The 23,860-nt window shown below is 37.0% G+C and overlaps 2 protein-coding genes across 2 annotated transcripts; both read right to left on the bottom strand.

Annotated features, from left to right (window-relative positions):
* Positions 1 to 1,085: 1,085 nt before the first annotated feature.
* On the bottom strand, positions 1,086 to 18,422 carry LOC140152915 (uncharacterized). The gene is made up of 2 exons (XM_072175456.1): positions 18,134 to 18,422; positions 1,086 to 3,465 (listed from the first exon to the last, which is right to left on the bottom strand). The coding sequence occupies exons 1-2, from the start codon at positions 18,174 to 18,176 to the stop codon at positions 2,993 to 2,995; spliced, it is 516 nt and encodes a 171-aa protein (XP_072031557.1). The 5' UTR covers positions 18,177 to 18,422; the 3' UTR covers positions 1,086 to 2,992.
* Positions 18,423 to 19,939: 1,517 nt separating this feature from the next.
* Positions 19,940 to 22,135, bottom strand: LOC140152111 (uncharacterized). The gene is given in 3 exon segments (XM_072174408.1): positions 19,940 to 19,972; positions 20,863 to 21,396; positions 21,398 to 22,135. Coding segments are annotated over 3 exon segments (1,305 nt in total).
* Positions 22,136 to 23,860: the final 1,725 nt, after the last annotated feature.

Raw genomic sequence — 23,860 nt, 5'->3', positions numbered from 1 at the left:
TCACAGGAAATATAAAAGTCAATTGTCTTATTTATCTGTGGTGCTTTAAGTTCGGGATTTATAAGGTCGAATAGGTCAAATGTCACAAATTTCATACGCAAAAGGTCAAAATTGAAAAATAGTATGATATCATCGAAACTGGTCTCAAATTACTCCCCTTAACATGAGAAATCTCAAACATACATTAATTTACAATATTATTGCAATTTATTTTGTCATGTCCTCTTCAGAGTTGATGCATCAAAATTCCAACAGAAATCTGTAGGCCTATATGCATATCCTTTGATCTATGATTTCATCTGATCAGAGGTTATACATTTCTCAAACAAATTATTTTCCCATTTTGTTTATCGAGAGGAGTAATTTGAGACAAGACGCGATTGAATCCGTGCATTTTGAAAATTTGACCTCTGTGCATGAGATATTTGACATTTGGCCTAATTTTACATTTTGGCCCCATATGACCTTTGACGCTGCGACCCCTCTTGAGAAGAATAGGGGCATAGAAAAAATGGAACCAATTCTAGTTTTATCATTTGGTTTTATCTTGAGGTGTAAGGATGCCAAAAATCATTGCTTCCACTAAATTGTAGCAAGACAAAATGCAAACTCAAATATCACCACATATTGTTCAAAGTAGTTATTTCTGCATCATATACAGTAACCATTAAGGCACAAAGATATGCACTCATCCCATATGTTACAAGGTGATTATTTCTTTTCCTGGTGTAGAGGAATTAAGGTCTAGTGGGGAAATCTATGTGCAAGATTGTTTATCTAGGAAGACCCTACATCCTGACCATCGGCAAGGTGACAAAAGTAGACTCAAGTCTATGCAATACACAATCATTGAACCCTTTTGACGAGATACGAATCTGTATCTGATGTCTGCTGTAATGGTATCATGCGGATTTTTAAGACATAAAAGTGAAACTTAGTCACCATCATTTGGGGTCTTGGACTTTGGTCAGGTTCCCATACTAAACCATTGTGTGGTTGCACTCAGATCATATTCTTCAAAATCTGGAAATTATTATTATATCAAGTATAAACAGGCTTGACTCTGAAAAGAATTAATTGCAGATTGTTTTAATGTTCATTTCAAATGTTTTTATTTGATATCTTGCAAATTTATACAATTCAGTACTAAAATATTAATCAATAATGTATACATATACTGGCAGAGAAGAGGAAAATGTGTATGAAAATAAGGCACTTTTGGCTCGCAAATCATTGATCACACATTGGTCATCACTTTACATTCACAATTACACAGTAAGTGTAGGTTTCAAATGGGGTTACCTGAATGGATGACTCCATTTGTAGTCTGAGATTAAGGTCATGCCTTTCATAGGGGATGTATGGATCTCAACTGGAATAACCCAATTCCAAGACCTTGCTGGAAACAGAGTCCAACAAATTCAACAGAGCTTCAGTACATGGAAAAACAGTAGCACGATCAATGGGAATAATATAAATAAACATAATTTTTCACCAGGTTCGCTGTCGCCAATAATAAAGGAGACAAGTAGAAAAAGTGATCCTGCCTGGGAATTGAACCCAGGACCTCAGGTTTATGAGACCTGTGCCTTAAGCTTCAGTAGTTAAATTATTGAAGCTTACAAGTGAATCTAATTGACCATTTCAATTATTCCTGAAATTCTTTGCAAAGAAAATGTCATCCTCAATGAGCACATCATCAATGCACGCACCCTTAGTAAATGTGTGGTGTGCATTGGCAATGTAATGACATACTTCATGTTTCTTTTCCAAAGGACTTCAGGAATGACTAAAACAGGACTGCACTCCAATTCCCAGACCATTATGTAAAATTAGGCCATAGGCTTATAAACTTATATCAATTGACTTGATGTGTTCAAGGTCTAAGTCTGATACAGCATAATTTTTACGTAATGAACATGTCTCCAGAGCTTAACTTTTAAACTGACTTATATACATCCTTAAAGATGTTCTATATCCTCTGATAGTGTAGTATTAGTCACATATAAAGACAAAGGCCCGGGGATGAAGGGGAAAAAACGTGACTTTGCCAGGCCAATGATACAAATCTGCACTGTAATCACATTTACAAACAAAACCACCTATAAGGCAGCGAATGGACCTGATATCACATGCCTTTTTGGCTGGTTTATAGGTACACAATTTATTCCATTAAACAAACAGGGGGGCGATCATACCAAATATGGACTGGTTCTTTCGCTGCCTTAGAGATGTTCAATTAATACAGTTACCATGCACATATCCAATAAATATTCATTTATAAATATGCATTAGATGATGTCACCAACTGATGCTTAGTTTACATTCTTAACTGTAACAATGAACATGCTTTTTTGCTATCTGAAGGCAGAGAAGGAACAAGAAAGGAGAGAAGATGAAGAAAGATTTCACTTGGCACCCCCGGGAATTGACCCTGGCACCCCTTGGGTGCCACGCACACAATCACCAACCTCATGCCACGAGGGAGTTGCTTGCCTGGCCAGCGATTTGGTGGCCATAAATGACTTCGGGTGATTGCGTAATGGCATCATGTGGAATGCATGCATGCATGCGCAGTTTTCCTTGTAAGATTTTGTCAGATTTATACGTGTTAGGGCTATTTACTCATTATATACTTTGATCAACACAACACAGGTATACCTCATAATTTAGTGAATTGATTTCAATGAAATAATTTTTTTATTCTGATTTGCTTAGCATTGCTGCATTTTAAAATTAAGATCAAGCATTAGAAAAGGATTGCAAAAAAGGTTGGTGCACTTTTATAGAAAATTTAGAAGCATACAAATTCTACTTATTTCAATAGTGCTGAACAAAGTACATGGCTTTAAGTTTATATAAATATATATTCTTTATCAAAATTATGAAACATCTGCATAATATATAACTTGATTTGATAGCAAAAATATGTTCATCAACAACTGCAAAAATGTATTAATCTTTTATGTCCCTGCATTGTAACAGTTCAGAATTAAGCTTGATTTCCAAGTCCTGATGCTGCTCTGTTCTTACGAATCACAATTATTGCAACTACGGTGACGGCAACTACACCACATACTGCTCCCATCACCATGCCAACAGATTTGCCTGCTGCAGCTTGGAAATCTGATTTTGATGCACTGGATTCAAATCCGTCCATGGGTGCAGCATAAATAAAGGATCCTGGAACTTCTGGGGCTTCGCTCTCAAATTCACTCTCAATTTCTGGGGCTTCAGATTCAATTTCTGGGGCTTCATATTCTACTTCAGATTCTACTTCTGATTCGACTGCTGCTTGTACTTCAGGTTCTTCTATTTCAGGTGCCTCAGATTCAACTTCAGGTGCCTCTGATTCGACTTCAGGTACCTCAGATTCAATTTCAGGTGCCTCTGATTCAACTTCCGATTCTACTTCAGATCCTGCTGCTTGCTGGGCATTGTTGCCATGCTGAGCACTGGTAATAACTATATATCGAATAAACAACAGATAAAGCAAAAATTAGCTTTGTGTAGTCAAAATAGACATAACTGGTAATCTTGAGTCAGTCTCTTATAAATAAGTTCAAATTGGTCATGTAAGTGATCACAGCTTTTATCTCACAAATGGTCTGAATTCACCCAGTCCAGCACCCGGTGTCGTCACTTAACATTGACTATGTGTACGCATGATCGTTCCCAATTTCGCGAAAAAAGGGGTTATATTTAAACTATGTTCGCGAACATTTTATGTGCGCGATGTTTAAAAAATAGGGTTGTTTTTGACGACAGTGTACTCGAAATTAAAACATAGGGTATATTTTTGTGAATCGTGATAATGTTGAAATCCCAAGAAATCTTACCATTTCTCTCTCAATTTACTCCCGGATTTCACCTTTGTGAAACTTTTTTGCCTAAATATTCAGCAACACGCTCGACTCAGTTTTATTTGTTTCATGGTTTGTTTACACCGATTACGTCACTGGGGACTTACCCAGTTTGGCCGCTGATTCCATGGGACTTTTTTCATCGGCTTTATTAATGATGCGCTCGGCCTCCGGAGCCTTGACAAACTGGGTACCCACAAACCGGGCCACAAACTCTTCGAAATGGCACCTGATCATAAAGGAATTGTTCCTTCTGAACCTTCTGAAGTTGAAGTCAGCAGGGCGAAAACCGCAAATCGCTAACTATTTGGTGACCGGCAAGCTAGAGGTTTTTCTTCAAAATATCTAAAGATGGGGCTGATATAGTGGTTTGAGTGAGGAAATTTGTGGCAAATGCAGAGTTCGTAATTTTTGTCAGTCAGCTTTATTTTGCAAAAAAAAAAAAAAAAACGGAGGAAAGATTACATTGTTGATAACTGTATCATAAAAAACACATGATGCATCCTATTCGATGTATCTGTATATATTTTTCTGTTATTTTCATCATTTAAAAGGACAACAGAGTTCTCCTCAGAAAAGACAATTAATCAGAAGGGGTGTTTTTGTGTGTGTTCTTGAAATGTTAAAAAAGGGGTACTTTTGTAAAAGTGTACTTGAAATGCACAAAAATAGGGGTATTTTTAAGGGTAATTTGTACCCGTTTTACGTGTAAAATAGGGGTAAAAATGACTAAAATGTTCTTGAAACCGCGCAAAATAGGGGGTATTTTTGACTTAGGGAACGATCATGCGTTACGCCTTTGAATGTTAAGTGACGACACCGGGGTCCAGCAGCCTACCCCACCACCAAAATCCACAAAGGTTCACTTTTTTATTTATTTTATGAGAAAAAGGTCAAAAAGTGGGAGAAATATTGACAAAAAGTCCACTTTTTGGTGATAAGGTGTTTAAAGAGGTAATTTTTAAAAAAAAAAAAAACTACAAAGGTGCTCTTTTCATTTAAAAAGGTCCCCTATTTGGAAGTCCTGTACCCTTACAAAATAAATCCTGCATATGGGCCTGTTAATTCACTAATTAACCAGTTGTCCCAGGGTATAATGTAGAAAATTGTAAGAAAATGATGTTATAAGTGAAAGCCAAACAGGTTAATATTGAGATATCAGGAATTATTTTTCCATCATTCTTGTAATACTCTATTACGTTTTAACTCCGCATCTTAAACACAACTTAACTTATGAGTACTAGATGACAGGGGTGTCAAGAGTGAGTAACCATCACAATGTCGTTCAACAAAAAAACATATCTTTGTTTTCATATTTTTTCTTATTGGTCTACTTTTTATTTTTCGCTTATTTTTTTTCATGGTTGAACTTATTGCTCTATAGGGCCTATTGTCAAATTAAATATTGCACATCTTAGAACTTCTTGACTCTTGGTGGTAACAAATAAAGGAAGATGGTCATTTGGCAGGAACATGCGACTTTTTAGTGAAGCATTTTTGCACGCCATCAACATAATGAAATTAATTTGCATTAAGGCTTTGTATTGGTTTTATTGAAATGAAATCGCTGCTGTGTTATACTGTTAGAATATTGTCCATTTTCTGACTGAACTCTTGATAAACCCTGTAATCAACATGTTCAATAGAGGCTTACTGCATCTGTCATGCTATGGCTAGACCTACTCAAATGACCCGCAAAATGCACCTGTGCGCACGGGTGCATATGCATGCAGTGAACCTTGTGTGCTGCATTATGTCACATTAGCATGGTAAACAGCTTGCTCAAGAATGTGTGGAATGCGGGCTAAATATAATAGTTGTGAACTTTACATTAACACTGGTGTTAGCATGGTTAGTGGAGGGTATCATGAAAAGGACATTTTGTTAACATTAAGGTGGCCCTATCGGCTAATGCAAAAATTTAGATTCTCTTTCAATTTAAATATGTTAAAGCTCTTACCTTGTAGATTACAAAACTGAAAATTTTGTTTCAATCGGACATTTGGTTCTGAGATATGGCCTGTCAAAATGGCGCCAAACCAAAACAAAAAATTGGCAACAACTTTCTTTTTATTTTCTATATTTTGACAAGTCCAGTTGCCAGGTAATTTTCTAATTATATATGCATGAATTATGCAAAGTAAAGTTTTCAGATACAATTAGAAGAGCTATGGTACTGAGGCTTGGTACTTGGGTAGTACACACAAGGTGCTACAAAATCACGGTTGCGTTTGTCAAATTTCAATTTGCATAATTAATTAGGGCCACTAATTAGAAAAGTTGATTAGGGCCCTAATTAATTATGCAAATGGAAATTTGCCAAACGCGACCGTAGGTTTGTTGCATTTCATGTGTACTACTCATGTACCAAGTTTCAGTGCCATACCTCTTCTAATTGTATCTGAAAACTTTACTTTGCATAATTCATGCATATATAATTATAAAATTATCTGGCAACACTGCATGCCAAAAATAAAGAAAATAAAAAGAAAGTTGTTGCCAATTTGTTGGTTTCGCGCCATTTTGACAGGCCATATCTCGAGAACTGAATGTCCGATTAAAATAAAATTTCAGTTTTGTAATCAAGAGAGCACGGACTTTCACATATTTAAATTAGAAAAAAATCTATATCCGATAGCGCTACCTTAAGTTAGATTATTTTCAAAAATCTACATAACTTTTTTGGGGGCACTCGGTATAAAGTCTTTTCCTTCGGATGAAAAAAGCCTGGGAAAAAAGTAGAATATCAACAAAACCATGGGGCAATTTAATTTAGGAAAATGATATACTTAAGATTTATCTAAAAATATCCTAAAAACAAGGTCAGTCCTGTCTTGAAGCGGATGTGCATAGCTTGCAATGCATCCTGAAAGCAGATCCTACAATTCATCTCTTACACACACTATTCTCATAATGATAAGTGTTTCTAAAACACAAAACATTTTGTATTTTGGTAATTTTGGGAATCATGTGTGACACGATCCATGGAGGCCAAAGGCAGCAAACTTGAAACTGAGATAAAGGTAAAAATATGGAGTAAAAAAATGATAAAATACATAGGAAAATAAGAATAAAAAAAACCTCATAACTTTAGAACCAAGTATGCTAGACCTTTGGTGTTTTCAGTAAATGATAGCCTATTGTATGTAAATGTAATAATTACAGTAACTCAATTTTCAAAATGCCTCCTTTGACCCCTATGGACCAAAATAGTGTCACATATTGAATTGTTGATGTTTTATTATGAATGCACAAGACAATATGTTTATTTTGTACGTTGGAACTTTTGGGAATCATACTGAATTGTTGATGTTTTTATATGGGTATGTGCACAAGAAAATATATATGTTTATTTTGTATTTTGGAACTTTTGGGAATCATATTGAATTGTTGATGTTTTATTTATATGAATGCCCACAGAAAATTATTATGTTTATTTTGTATTTTGGAACTTTTGGGAATCATATTGAATTGCTGATGTTTTATTATGAATTTACAAAGAAAATATGTTATTTTTAATGAAGTGTCAAGTTTTGAATCATTTTGTATGTATATATGTAGGTGCAACATTTTTTTGACTGGGCATGCATTACTTGGTGCTATTTTCACATAAATAATTTTGTGTGATTTTGAGGTTTCTGGAAAATATAAGAGTTGTATATTCCATGTAACTTATGTCAAGTATATATGTAACTTTATATAAAAACTTTCATTTTCCCTGTCTTGTTATTTGTGCGCCAACTTGCAATATTTGTGAAATTAAAGCCTGCACAAAAATAACAGCATAATACAGTACTCCGCATATTTTTAAAATGCATGTGTAGCTATGTGTCACTGCATGTGCAAAACATACATGTTCCTGGATTTATGTACATAAATACACCTGCAAACTTAAAGCCATATTATAACATTTTCAAACAAAATAGATTAGCATTTCTTTGCCATAAAATGTTAGCTTTTACTGTCAGATATATCCCTTTTATTTTTGAGCCGAACAACTACGGCAAAGCAAAGAAAATTGGAATTTACTACCAGCGCACATGTCGCCAATATGTACCACTCCTTCGGTCATGTTGTGGTACGACCCTTTGTTGTGTATATCACCGTCCCTCACGCCGTGTATGCATACTGTGTGTTATGAACATCGTGTATGCGTTCGACTAATAATTCCATCGTAATAATAAAGCGCCGGTTCGGATTTTGACAAAACTACAGCACCTAGAGTCTTGATTTTTGCAGAGTATATTGGTTTAATAAAGTACAATTTAATCGTGTAAAAAAGGAATTTTAAAAATTCAGTGAGGCGTCTTCCTCAGCAAATGTTATAATATGGCTTTAACTTTTTCATGTTAAACCTAACGCCCACGTTGCTTTTTGACGAGGGGAAGGAGAGGAGGAAGAAAGATAGAAAGAAGAAGAGAAAAGGTTTTTTTGGCTGCGGTTTTGAACCCCTGACCCCTCTGGTGCCAGACACGTGCACGGGCCTACCTTGCCATGGGGGTGTAGCTTGCCTGCCCAAGCTTTCCGTGACCATATGACTCTTCGCATGATGACGCAATCGCATCATGTGTGATACCTGCCTGTGCCTATGCTTTGTGAAGTGTAGTTTTGTGTTCTTTTGTATGGTTAGGGTTAAGTCATCAATTGCAAAGGGGAAGTCTCACATAAGGTTATACAAGAAGACAACCTTGATCACACTCCAGGAGTGACCTAAATTGAAAAAAGTTTACTTAGTTAACTTGTTAATGCTGTGCTAAGTTACTACGCCATCATAATTAAAGCCATTTTGCCTAAAAGGAAGTTACACAGAACTACTATTAACTAACTAATAGAATACTATTAACTAACAGCACACCAAGAGAATTAGAGTAGGGTTTTGGGTTAGGATTATGACCCAGGTTAGGGCCGGACTTCCCAAACTTTTAGGATTATGGTTTGATTTGCATTAACCCTCTCCACACGGGTATTGACTGCAGATTCCAAATTTTCTTCATAAATCCAAAAATTTCAGAATTGTATATTAACATGACCATAATTGGAATTAGCATGAAAAGTGCACAAAATGAGTGCAAACAAGGCGAATTTCAGTGGTTCTTGAGAAAGCTCTTGATATTTTGAGACAAATTGTCAAAACTACATTTTATATTGAAGCCTATATTGAAACCTATGGATAGCACAGAGAGCATAAACACATTTTAATATGTACTTAAAAAGGAACATTCAGATGACTATTTTTTGGAGATGTTGATATTCTCTATTCTTTGAGACCACTACAAATTGAAGTTGGTTCTTTGTAATAATGTAAATGGCAGCTATTGTAAGTTTGTGCACAAAATATATTCTGGCACTGGCACAATGTAATGTCCGTTCTCTTTCCATATTTGCAGTCTGAACTCTCTCCACGCTTGCAGACGACAAGTTTCAAAAAATTCAAAAATTCAAAAATTCAAAAATTCCAGAATTGTAAATTTTCATGACCATATTTGGAATCAGCATGAAAAATGCATTCAAATGAGTACAAACAAGCCTAGTATTGGTTCAGTAGTTCTCAAAATAGTTCTTGATATTTTGAGAAAATATCTCAAAACTTGGGACTTTTTATTAATATGATATGGCTAGCAAGAAGAGCATTAATATAAAAATAGCCTGTCCTTCCTGCAGCAGAGATGATTTGTTACCTCTAATTCACACTGACAACAGCAGACTCTAACCAGAGTCTGGCTATACAAGCTGATATCAAAATGATTAGTACCCATCAGTTTTCTGTGATTATGGACAAGACTGCTACATATCAAATAAAGAAACAATGTTTTCTTAATGACATCAATATTCATATTGAAATCGCTCATCATCTTGAAGACACAGTGAAACTCTCAATACTTCCTGTTCTATACATGAAATTGGGCAGTTTTCTGTAAAAGTGCAATGCAAGTTTTTTATTTTTTTAAATTTATTTATCTATTTAAAAGCCAAGGTCACAACACTGACATTCTAATACATATTTATCTTATTCATCCTGCTAATTCCTGTTCAGTTGAAAAACATGTCTATATAAATCCTCAATATCATTTGCTTATTTGTCATTTTGTTATTTTCTATGTTGGTACCCTAACAGCCACAGTGTCTAACAGCCATTCTACTATCACTGACAAATTGATTATATACTATTAAAGCAGCTTTTTAATTGAAATGAAAGCAACTCGGTATTAATGGTTTCATTGTCAAGTTATTACAGGAACAAAATCAAGATTTCAGGCACCAGTTAGTTTATATCGGGGTGTATGCTGACACAAACTCTCAATGGCAAACTAATAGCAATATCCGTCATACCAAATTAAGACGTATCCACCGTAACTTCCAAAACTGTAACTTAATTCATTATGTTGCACGCTATTATTGGCTTATAAGGTGGTTTATGGAATGCATATTTTCTTTATTTTTAGTTTCACAGACACACAATATTTTTGTGGGTTGAACTGTATTATGCATTATCTGATGGTAAACCTATTACAAATGTCCGATATTGATGAAGTATGCATCCACCATGATAATTTTGCTAAATTGCTAACAATATGTAATGTACTGAAGTTTTTACATATCGATATCACATGATTTCCGTTCCTTGTTTACCATGTTTTACATGCCTAATTTAGTTTATTCATAGGCCTATTAAACCTTTCTTCCACTAAAGATAAAATTGCTTCAGTTCCATGGCTAGTTTGGCATTCAACTGTGAGTTTGATCACTACACCACATTATGACCCATTTGAAACCTAATAATGATGAACTAGTTCACTACAGAAAAACACATCAGCAAATTGACTTGTTTTTTTTATTTTTCTGTTTCATTAAAAACAGGGGCGTAGTTAGAGTTGGTGGCTGTAAGGAGCGGAGGATATATAAAGAATGGTGCCTTTCTAGACTGTAAGCAATAAGCATAATAATTGTTAGAGAAAGGGGGCCTGAGAGGAGATCACCCCTCTTAGAATTGGGGAAATGTTCAAAATCTATCACCCAAAAACATTCATATGGTGTAATATTTTAGCAGTATCATGACATTTTTGTTCACGTCACTGCCCCTCCAAATGTCCCCTTAAGATTAGCAACTATTTTAAACTGTTGCAAATTGGTAGTACACAGTATCTTGCTAATGGTACTGAGCTTTGGCAAAAATTGCATTGATCATTTCATAGCGAGCATGTATAGAAGAATTCAAATATCACAGATATACTTTTGTAGGTCCTGTGGTACTTGAGTTATGTTGTAAAGAGGGCTGAAACAACAACACTTTTGTAAAACGTACATAGCTCATTACATTAAATCAAGCACATTTTGAAAGTATATGATTTGTAGAATGAACTTTTGCAAATAATTTTAAATAATATATTGATTTAGAAAATGAAAATTGATTTTTTTTTTTTGGCATTTCAACCAACAATACCTAGTCTACCCTTAACCTTCCTCCTAGCTATGATCCGGGGGTGGGGGGGGGGTCACTCACTACTTGACTTTCTACGCACCCGTGTCCAAGAAAAACATCTAAAAGGGTATGTATTTCACCACACAGCGTTGTCGACGTCTTTTTGAAAAAGGGGTACTTTTTCAGAAGGCATCGCCATTAATAGACGTTTAGGGTTAGTAATATTATTGTTTGAGTGAGTTTGCACTAATTTGATAAAAATTACCACTTTTTAATTGATTCTTGTTACCTTTGCGCATGTTTTGTTTAGTATCTATAGGTCTGTAACATCAAAAAGATACCTTGGGTATCAAATTAGCTCATTTTCCCATTTACGCCACTTATAAATTAGATATTTCTCAGTTTAATAACGCCATTTAGGGTATCGTTTTTCCATGTGCTACGCCATTTAGTGTAGGATTTTGCATGTGTTTCACCATTAAGGGGAGCAATTTGGTTATGTGAAAATTCGCCATTAAGGGTGCATTTCAGAGGTGGTCGGACGCGGGTGGGTAGCATGTGAGAGTGACCCCCCGGGCTATGATTAAGAACATCTTATATTAGGAAGGGAGTAGGTCAGATATCTACAATACAATAAGAATTATAACATAACTTATTAATTCATTCGAACATAAGTTCATACGTGCTGGTGATTAACAATTTCTAAAAGTTTACACTGACTTTCGGCACAACAAATTCAACTAACCTTGAATAATTGAAGTGTGACACACATCTTCATCTAAGAAGAAGTGTGATAATGTGATGCCCTTTTGTTGACCATTGGTAATTTTTGGTGATGAATTTGGTTAATTTATGACTTATTTAAAGAAGACCCCCAAATGAACAAATCAAGCAACACATAGATATCAAAATGCAATTCTTTCCAGTTTCATGTTTGCTCATCTTTCATCAGGAATGACTTACTTGGATCAAAGACTTAGTTTAGTATGCAATCAATTTGTACATTTTTGACAAGTATCTCCTGGAAAAAATAGTTTGGGTGGAACCAGGGCTAGGGAACCTGGGGTGGCAGCTAGAGCTGATGTCCCCTCAGAAACGGAAAGGATGAAAATGAATGCCAAATTAGTAGGTATGAATTGTATTTCCACCCCAAATGCGTTTCATTTATCGGTTAATAAATGTGTATCACTTGTTGGGAGTGAAATTGTACAAAATAATGCACACGTACCAAGATGTTGATGCATCTAATGCATGAGCCCCAAAAGGGGGAGTGCAATAGACCGCGTAGTAGACCCATCAACATCTCAGTACAAGTACATTATTTTGTACAAATTATTACTCGAGCAACTAGCAGTACAAATTATTACTCGAGCAACTAGCAGTAACTCTATAGTAGGTGATACATATTTATTAACCTATTTCATACACAAGAAAAAAATCCTGCGATTTTTGCTATTTCTATAAAAAAAATTGTCACTAAAATGATGGAAAATGCAAGCAAATATAAATGCTTTCATCCACAAGAAAAATTAATGCATCCGAAAACACTGCGCATACTATGCGGAGTGCGCCTCCATGCAATTATACTGTAGTTAGGTTAACAAAACGACTGGAGGTCTAAGACTAATTCAATTAGTGTTGACCTGACCATAGGTCAGGTCAAAGATCATTCCTTGTTCAGCGAAAAGTTCGTATTATTCATGTTATTATCTCCGTCATTACCCGTCAGTTGTAGATTCTCTAGCTGTATTAAGGATAAGGCATTGCCCTGCTATTCGAGCAAGCATGCGCGCATTGATTTGACATTGGGCTAAAGCGCGCCTCAAGTCTTTACGCAATTTATAGATGCGCTCATTTGGGACACGTAAAGTTGGTTTTTCACCAGTTGTGATCTTGTAACCAATATAATTTTTAGATTCCTCTGGATACAAAGAAGATTTTTCTTCATTAATCACCCAACCAAGGCGCAATAGGGTATCTATGAATAAGTTCTTGTGGTCTTGGATGCACCGCTTTTGGCTGAATAAAATGAAATCATCGACATACGCAGTAAGGCGAAGCCCGCGCATGCGTAAATATTGAATAACAGGTCTAATTGTTTTGCAAAAATAGTACGGACTTGCACTTAAACCAAAGGGAAGGACCTGCCAAACAAAAAAGCGATTCTCAAAAGAAATGCCTAAGAAATTTTGATGCTCAAAGGCCACAGGAACATGATGGAAACCGTTTTTGATATCCAAAGTAATCAACAAATCATGTGGTTGAATACAATCAATAACAGAGTTAATGTCCTCGTTGCGAAATTTTGGTGTTTCACAACATAAATTGATTTGACGCAGATCAACAATTAACCTATGTTTGCCGCCTTTTTTGGGCACACAACTGATTGGTGAAACACAAAAGGGAGTGTAAAAAACCTCCCGAATTGCACCTGACTGAAGTAAAGCTTGCAGCTCACTCTTGATAAATTTACACTGGGAGCCAGTAAAAGCTCTATTTGGTAAATGAAAACTGACAGGTTCATTCACAAATGGAATACATACGCCGCTTTGTATCCAATCAAGCACTTCATTTGGGGCACCAATATGATGCCAGTAATCAACCTTATTACGCAAGGTAGCTGCTTTAAAGCTGCTGGATTGTTTACCAAAGCACATAATATCAACATTAATTTAACTAGCTGAAAGGTAACATACATGTACATGCATAACTTATGTATACAAAACAGGTTAAACACAGGTTTTAAAATCACAACTGACCAATCAATAGTACAACATTTCTCAAATTGGCAAAACTTGTCTTGTATCATGTTGTGCACTAGTGTAACTGTAATACCAAATTTGGTTAAAGTGTTAAATCACAAACATTGCGTGGGTCCTTTTCACCTGTATGAGTCCAACTGCTAAACAAATCAATTGTCAGACTGTGACGATGGTCGTTGTGGCGGCACACTGCGGTTTGCGTAGCGATTGTAAACATCACCTGACACCGAACCGTGTTGATAACCACGATAACCAAAATTGCTGTAGCCACCCCTGTTGAAGTTGAAAGTTCCACGCCGACGCTCACGCCAGTTGGAATCCGAAGAAGCTGTAAAGTTATTTGCACTTCCCTGACTACGTTTAGAGCTACTATCACTTTTATCAGAGTGCGCTGCAAGTGATGACGCCAACTTTAAGTCTTTGAGTGCACTAGGTGACAGCCCGGATGTGTTCTGCTGAAATGCTCTAAAAAACTGTGCCGTATCTTCACTAAATTTACCCTGGACTACCAAAGAGGCATACTCATCTTGTAAGAATCTTATATGAGCAAGCTGTACCTGGTAGAAGTGACCGTAGTCCTCCTGAGACAATTCACTACCTGGCGATAATGTGCTTAATAATTTAAGCGATGTTTCTACGTACTTGGCAGATCGTGATACCACCTGCAAAGTCTGCTGGTCCTTGCGCTTGATTCCTTTCTTTTGGTCGCTCAGCCTGTGATCAGGAGGCAGTTTTAGTTTGCTTACTGCATCCTTTATAGCGAAAAACTCGTGCTGAAGGTCCCCGACTGTATTATCGGACGAAAGTCCATTGGCATTGCTATCGTAAGGATCGACATAGGCCGACTGTCCTGTGGACGTGGCATAATAATTACCATTCACATGTAAACCTGACCTGGCATGATCGTCAACATGACGTTCAGATTTGTCCTCAATATTGGGCTTTTCGCAAATTGTTTGCTCGATGTTTTTCAACCTAGCCTTCAACGAGTCTTCGTTGTCTTGCAGTCGATGCACAGAAACGGCTAAATCCTTCATTTGGTCCAGGATTCGGTCGATTTTTTCCTCCGCCATTGGACCCCGCCAGCGTAGATTTTCGCTGAACAAGGAATAGGCATTACTATATAAAAGTTTCTTCACAAAGCTAAACTTTTATTTGTCAGTGTTTTGTGTCACATAACGTAGGTTTAACTCCAGTAAACAATATTTATGCACGGCTAGTAATTTACTAACGTTTGCTCTGATTGCATGGTTCTCACTATCTAGGAGCTATGAAATCCCCTTAACTGGGGCCTCCCTTATAGAACAACCAGGCTCATTTACTGCCTATATGGAATGTGTGGATCTCAAGACAATTACTAAACTGACTTCATTGAACTTTGCACCCATGGGTATGAGAACTTGTGTCAAAGGTAATGACTCACATCTCAACTTCTTGGATCTCCAAAAGATTAAATTTGGCTGTGAAACTTCACTCAACAGCCTGGACTCGAAAGCTTTAAATTTCCGATTTTAGCATGTCCTCTCATCAACAATAAACACATTTGACACCACACCCAAGCTAAGCCAACTATTTTATGAAAAAACTTAAATACAAAATGTGGATGCAATACTTTTGTATATATAACCTGCACCTGCTGAGAAACTTTTGAATACAAGATACTGCCTGAATCCTAAATCTACTGCACAACCCTAACCCTATGTCTCTTAATCCTAACCCTTAACATTTTTCCTAATAACAACCTAATCCTATATAACTCTTGAGGTAGCATTTCTTATTCAAAACTCTTTCACTCACACAGGGTTTCCCTCATAATACAGGTAGCTTGTGGTTGTGGATTCAAATCCTAGCACTATAGCAGCACCTGTTGTGCACTTGGGCAAGGTAGTTCACCTCACTTGCCTCACTGCACCCATGTAATGGGGAGCAGTTAGGAGATAAAAACAAAGTGCTGAGAGGAGATACCCTGCTACAGTTGCATGCTTGTTGAAAGGAAATGAATCCGATTTATTCATTTATATTTGAACTTTCATTTATAGTAACAACCTCCAAATCCTCAATTTAGTGAAAAGCTGACAATTGCAGCTTGTTTCCAACCCCTAGATTTTGCCTGACAGCTATTTTTGCAACCCAGGCAGGGTTTTTGCATAATCAGACCCTGTAATAATTGGCTCCTCCCAAACCCACACATTGAGAAATTAGCAATCATGATCAATTCCCTATGATTATGATATATGACCTCACACTGAAAACCAGCACCATCCAAAAATGAAAGCTCCTAAAACTACATACAGTCAAAAAGTTTTGATTTAGCACCAAAGGTAAATAGAAAATCCTATGAACTTGAGTAACCTTTTGTCTAATCTTAGTTCTTATTATTATGACTCAATTCAGGTCATCTTATAAACAAAGATCTGTTGCCCTTTCTCATCAGACTCTTTGAACATCAGAGGGATGCATAAATATCATTATCATGTGATGAATCAATCAATCAATCAATCAATCAAAGGATAAACTTTTTATCAATGAAGTAGATTTTCAAGTTAAAACATTCAGTTTGTCAACACTCTTGGTAAAGATGAACCAAAACTTTTTGAATTTATTTGAATAAGGATAGAGGTGAATGAAAACAGTTTCAGCAAATTAACATTTACAAACTAACCTAACCAAGTTTGCAATCAAATCTTCAAGTCCTAGACCCCGTTTAGACTAGAGAAAAGTCAAATTCAAACTCGACATCGAATTCGATTAAGACAGAGGATTAACATAAATTAATTTGTGTTTGTGGTTTTTACTGGGTGTTTACACTATGCGCCCGAACGAATTCGACTCTGTTAAATTTGATTACGACTATTTACGCCCTCTGTCATCCAGTAATTTTTTTTTATTAAACCTCAGATTATAATTTATTATATTCTATTTTCAATGCCTGTATACTTTTTAAACAAAAAATCTGCATGCAAAGTAGTGAAATTGAGATAAAAGTCAGTGTTTTTCGGTAGAAACGTTTTGAGTACGTCGCCGTATTGAATTCTTAACACGTATTTCACTCATTCTGAGCATGTGCAGAACGTGTCACTGCTCAACTTGTGATGTCATAGTTCATATAAGATTCAGTCGCGGGGCGGCTCACAGAATTCAGGCCGCGCCGGATCACAAAACTTTTTGATCTTGTTTATGAACTAAATCCATTTGCATCCGAGTTATGAGATAATAATTATTTACCCTTAATTAAAACTTTAAAAATCCTTCGGGTCAAACTCTGTGGATCGAATGAAAAAGACGGCATCTCGTGACAAGATTTATAAAATCGGTCATTTGTTGTGGATTTCCGGGGTGGATTTACTTCGAGTTTGGAATGAATTGGATGTGGGTCTACAGTACACTCACTCCAGTATGCTGCACATGTACGAAAATACACAAGAACAGCTGTTGTTTATCGATATCACAGTACCGTTGCTTAGCGACATATCGACAGACCAAAAATTCACCTCGCCAGGTCAGCAACACGCATGAAAAAGTCGAATTCAATTCGACTGACTGTTTAGACCAGGAAAAGTCGCCCTTCAACCACGACAAAGTCGAATTGAATTCGACTTAATGAACCTCGGGAGCATTGTTGAACAACGACTTTTGAACTCGACTTCGGTCGTACTTGAACAACGACTGTACCTGTTTAGACCTGAATTCGACTGAACTCGACTTCAAAAAAGTCGTTGTTGAAGTACGACTTTTCCCTAGTCTAAACGGGGTCCTAGAAACCTAACTCAGACAAATTCTATTCATGGACTTCCAACAGACACATTCACAAATTATGTGAAAGGAAATATAAATATAGGCATAATAATTGATTCTAGGCCAACTTCCAAAAGCTTATCACTGACAAATAAAACAAATATAGAAGAAAAAAATATTAGATAAGATGATAACAGGCTTATTATATCACATGAGGTTCAATTATAAGCCTAATTCATCAAGTTCAATTACTATTGCAAAAGGGAAATTAATTAAATCATGTAGGCCTAATGCTTAATGCCTAATGCTTAAAATACAATCAGTTCAAGAAAGATAAGAAATATTCAACTTACCCAATAGTGCAGCGAGAAGTAGACACACAAGTTTGCTGTTCATGTTGATTGTAGGTATATTATTGCATCCAAAGAATTGATATAAATGTGTTCTTGCAAGACAGCTGTACAAGTAGCACCTCCTCTTTCTTCCTTATTAACAGACTTGTATCCCTTCCTGGCTTGAATTCAGATTCTTTTGTACAGATGTCGTTAGAATGCAGCTATAAAGGACCCCGGTAAGTATACGAGTAAGCTAAACAAAAAAATCATTACTCATACAGAATGACACTCGGAAAGCGGGTCGGAAAGTAGTTGTGTAATAACTTTGAATAGTTTGTTTGTTGCCAAATCTATATTGCAAAGTGTCATCCAATCAAGGCAAGCAAGTAGTTGAGACGTTATGGAACTGGCGACCCTGGTTTCTAAATTAGGTTGTGGTCTATTAGTGCAAGTCTTCATATTTAAGCACTCTCACATTTAGCATATCTACTCCATGAAAATAAATACGTCCCTGAAACTGATAAATGTCTTGATGAGTTTTAAGGGTAAATCTATTGCAATGAGTCTTGGTCAATTTATTGGCACAAAATATAGAAAGTAATGAAACAAACTCCCCTATTCAAAGCCAGTCTAATTGACTGCGTTCCCATTTTTCATAACATTGACAGAGACAGAGTAAACACAAATGTGATGCGATCAAGCAAACTCAGTCGGAACTCGGAAATATTGATTTTGAGATATGGCCATACAAAGGACATATAAATCCTTTTGTTTTCTACTGTTTTGGAAACTCTTTTAATTGCTCTTACTCTTTTAAGAAACTAAAAATTCAGTATTTCCGAGTTCCGACTGATTTTGCTTGATCGCATCACATATGGTTCTAGATACTAGTAGTAGCATACTACTAGTGATTAACAAAGTTATGTAATTTATAAAGAAACAATGCTACATTATTTTATGAATTAATTATATTGATGCTCCTGATGTCGCTCTCATAATTAACGAGGCCAACTACTAATTATAGAAGATTACATCTTATTATGAATAGCTACTTTTTCACACCAAAATAGGTCACCTTTTACATTAGCTCTGAGATGGGGCACTCACATATCAACGTGTCACAAAAGCGCTCAATGAGAAGTCCTTGCGGCTGGCCGGGGTCCACAAATTTGACAATTTGGTTTTTACATGCTCTCTGGTGCAATCTGAGGCCAATTTCTACCTATCGAAACAAATTCAATAATTTCATCATATTTTATTTTGATTTACCTTTTTTTCTGGAATGATAAATTGACATTATTTTGACATAGAAGGATTTGGAAATTTTGAATTTAATAACAGCACGCACATACAGATCACACTACAGATAAAGTGAGGTAATACAACAAGCTGTGTAATGGAGCGATGGGCTTTGTTAATGAGCCAATAACAATTTTGCGAACCATATATTCCTGGTTGCTCACCATTCTCCATCATTGTCTATAATTGTGAAACATCAAACATCAAGTGTAAAACAAGGTGGTCGTACATTAATATGCAAGACAGGGGCCATACATACGTTCCAAGAACGAAGCGTGATGATGACTACTACTACTTCTTTATGCCATCTTGCTCTTTTTACGATGGCAAATTAGATCATTACTCTCATTGCATTTTGGTTATTGCTTATTTCGTGATTTTATTGTCTAACAAACATGACAAAGCAGCTGACATGAATTTAGAATGGTTTATTTATACAGTAGGCTACATAAACCAGACATAGATAGGAAAAGTGCACGGCTGTCGCATTGATGCGTACGCCGTGATAATAGAAAATCGGCCAGGTTATTTCTGGCTGGCTAAGTCCTTGATGTCTATCTGTACAGCAGGTACATGGCAAAGTGACAGATTTCTTAGGAACAAAAAGGTGTCATTTTGCAAGGGTCTGCAAAAAGTAGGACCATGTGTAGAAACTTTGCAATAAAAATGAGTCTTATTTGAATGCTTTGTCACAAGTTTGTGAAGGTTTTGCACAAGCTTTGGCTTGTGCAAAACTGGAATTGAAAGATCAGATTTTGGCACAAACTTTGTCCAGATTGTGCCAAAAATATTGTGATTTTGTTGTTGAAACTTTAACAATTCTGCTGATTCTTTTTATGGCAAAAGGGGCCACTCATGTCACATCAGTGCTAATTGAATGGAAACAAGTGCACTGCAAAAAGCATGTTTAGGAATTAAACACTTTTCTTGCACCACATTTCTAAACATGCTTGATTCCTAAACCCTATAACCTTCTGAACCTTCTGAATGTTTAGTCAGCAGGGCGGTTTTCCGCAAGTCGCTAACTTGTGTGGGTTGCGCGCATTTAAATTGCAGGTGTGCCATCGTTTTGTTGTAAGTCTGCGTCAGTGTCATCATTCTGCTTGAAGTCTATTGTGTCTTTTTGCTTGAAGTCTACAGTGTCTTTGTTTATGAAGTCTACAGTGTCTTTCTGCTTGAAGTCCACAGTGTCTTTCTGTTTGAAGTCAGTGTCTTTCTGTTTGAAATCTGCAGTTGCTTTCTGCTTGAAATCCACGGTGTCTTTCTGCTTGAAATCCACGGTGTCTTTCTGCTTGAAATCCACGGTGTCTTTCTGCTTGAGATCTACAGTGTCTTTCTGCTTGAAAACCACGGTGCCTTTCTGTTTGAAAACCACAGTGTCTTTCTGCTTGAAGTCTCACGGTGTCTTTCTGCTTGAAGCCCACGGTGTCTTTCTGCTTGAAGCCCACGGTGTCTTTCTGCTTGAAATCTACAGTGTCTTTCTGCTTGAAGTCCACAGTGTCTTCCTGCCTGGAGTCTACCGTGTCATTCTGCTTGAAAACCACAGTGTCTTTCTGCTTGAAGTCTACAGTGTCTTTCTGCTTGAAGTCCACAGTGTCTTTCTGCTTGAAATCCACAGTGTCTTTCTGCTTGAAATCCACAGTGTCTTTCTGCTTGAAGTCTACAGTGTCTTTCTGCTTGAAGTCTACAGTGTCTTTCTGCTTGAAGTCCACAGTGTCTTTCTGCTTGAAGTCCACAGTGTCTTTCTGTTTGAAGTCTACAGTGTCCCCATTTTGCTGGAAGTTTACAGTGTCATCATTTTGCTTTAAATTTACAGTGTCATCATTCTGCTTTAAGTTTACCGTGTCTTCTCCCATGGAGTTCCATTTCTTCAATGTTCTTGGAAAAAATGAATATTTAAAAACATCTTTTCTTGCAAACGGCACTTCTGCTTTCTGCTTCCTAGTCCTAGTGGCAGTTATTTGCGAAGGCTTAATATATCGTCTCCTTGTTTATACCAACCAAGTTGTCTTGAATTTTGTGTAACATATTTAGTCGAGCACTTTCCCTCCGCTGCTCGAGTGTTTCCCAACCAAGCTCCGCTATCATCTTGGTGACGCTTGCTTCCCTCTTGTAGTTTCTCATGCAGAAGCGAGCTGCTTTTCTCTGAACCCCTTCTATTTTCTTGATTTGTCCCGCTTTGTAGGGATCCCATGCACAGCTTGCATATTCAAGTTTGGGTCGAACTAAGGTGATATAAGCAGTTGTCTTTACCTCCTTTGGGCAGAACCACAGATTTCTTCTAATCATGCCCATAGTACGATTTGCCTTTTTCACTGTGTTGTCTACTTGTTCAGCCCAATTTAGCTTGTCATCAAGCTGTACTCCTAAGTATGGATGAGAGTTAGGAACCTGGAGTTTTTGGCCACAGAAGATGTAGTCTCTGTGTGGAGGTTGCTTTTTATGCGATATCTCCATAATGGAACACTTGGTGGGATTGAAACTCATCTTCCATGTTGACTGCCATTTCTCAAGCTGTTTAAGGTCATCTTGCAAGGAATCCATGTCTTCCTCTGAGGAGATATTTGAGTACACCAAACAGTCGTCAGCGAAGAGACGGACATTATTTTGTATATTATCTGGGAGATCATTTATGAACAGAAGAAAGAGCAGCGGGCCGAAAGCTGTCCCCTGCGGTACCCCTGACAGGACTGGTTTCGGAGTTGACAAATTTCCTCGCATGCTACTCTCTGGAGTGCGTATGGTAAGAAAATTCTTCATCCAGTCCAGCAAATTTCCTCTTATGCCATAATGATTTAGTTTGCCCAGTAGTCGTTAAATGCGGCACCTTGTCAAACGCCTTGGAGAAATCTAAGATAGCCATGTGGATAGTCTCACCTTTCTCCAAGGTTCTGGCAATGTCATCCACTGTCAATATCAGCTGAGTTTCAGTAGATCGTTTGCTTCTAAAACCATGTTGTGAATCCACAAGTATGTTGAATTTTTCCAAATGCTTCATAACATGGGAATGGATGATGTGTTCCATTATTTTACAAACAACACTGGTTAGGGAGACAGGACGGTAGTTTTCAGGAGCAGCTTTGTCCCCTTTCTTAAATACACCGCAGATATTCGCTTCTCTCCACTGCCTTGGTAATACTCCCTGGTTTACAGAAGTTTGGAATAGGTCTGTGAGAATGGGTGCTAGTTCTGCTGCAAACATCTTAAGAAACCACGGTGGTATTTCATCGGGGCCTGGCGCTTTGTTTGGTAAAAGGTCTTGCAGTTGTTTAAGCACGCCCTTTTCAAAGATGACAAGCTCGGGTACATCAGGGATGTTTTCCCGCTCAGTGTTGGAATATCTGTGTCGTCCTCCGATGTGAACACACTCGAAAATTGGTTGTTTAATGCTTCAGCTTTCCCTCTCCATCGCTGATAATTTTATTATCGACTTTCAGGTCTGAAACCCCTGTTTCATTGTTACCAAGTCTCTTTATATATGACCAGAATTGTTTAACATTTTCTTTCATGGCAGTAGTGAGATTGTTTGACACAAACTCCCGTTCGGAGACTTCCAGGGCTTTCTTAAGCTCTTTCTGACTTACAACAAACTTGTTCCAGTCCTCTGTCTTCTGGGTCTCTTTAGCTTTATTGAAAGCTCGTTGTTTCTTCGCTTGAGTCTGTGGTGGGTTCTATTGAACCATGGTAAACTATTCTGTTTAGCTGCAGTCTTTTTCGGGATATGTCTTTCCATAACCACTTTGATCTTGTTTTCCAGTGCATCCCATTTATCTTGCACAGAGGCATTACCTAGGCTGAAGTACTATAGTGGCAGCCAGCCCTGATATATAGCTACTAACCGCTCCATCTCGGGGGCACTTGACGTGATGGGGGTGTGCAGACAGCGCACTGCAAAAAGTGTGTTTAGGAATTAAACACTTTCCTAAACACTATCTTGCACCATGTTTTTAAACATGTTTAAATGCTACACATGTTTAGGAATTTGATAGGTATGTGTTTAGGAATTTAACACATGATGTTTTGGAATTTGACATTGGTTTTTAGGAATAAAACACTTTTCTTGCACCACGTTTCTAAACATGTTTGATTCCTAAACACCAATGTCAAATTTCCTAAACACAGCCCATCAAATTCCTAAACATGTGTAGCATTTAAACATGTTTAAAAATGTGGTGCAAGATATGTTTAGAAAAGTGTTTAATTCCTAAACACACTTTTTGCAGTGTGGAATTGTGTAAAGCATCTTTGTAAAGGTAGGAATCTTTCTCTGATGACAAGTTCATAAAAAACAGGTCATTTCGGTTCAACTCATCCTGAAGATGGGCCTATTTGAGAGGCAAATGATGCCCATTTCAGTTATATGAGTGCCCTCCCTCTTTGCTTGTGACAACTGGTTGAAATGTTCCTGATGTCTGTAATTAGGTTAATTATTATAACTACTTAACT

This window comes from Amphiura filiformis, chromosome 5, assembly GCF_039555335.1.
Source record: "Amphiura filiformis chromosome 5, Afil_fr2py, whole genome shotgun sequence".
Lineage (NCBI taxonomy): Eukaryota > Metazoa > Echinodermata > Ophiuroidea > Amphilepidida > Amphiuridae > Amphiura > Amphiura filiformis.
This window is presented reverse-complemented; position numbering and strand designations above follow the sequence as displayed.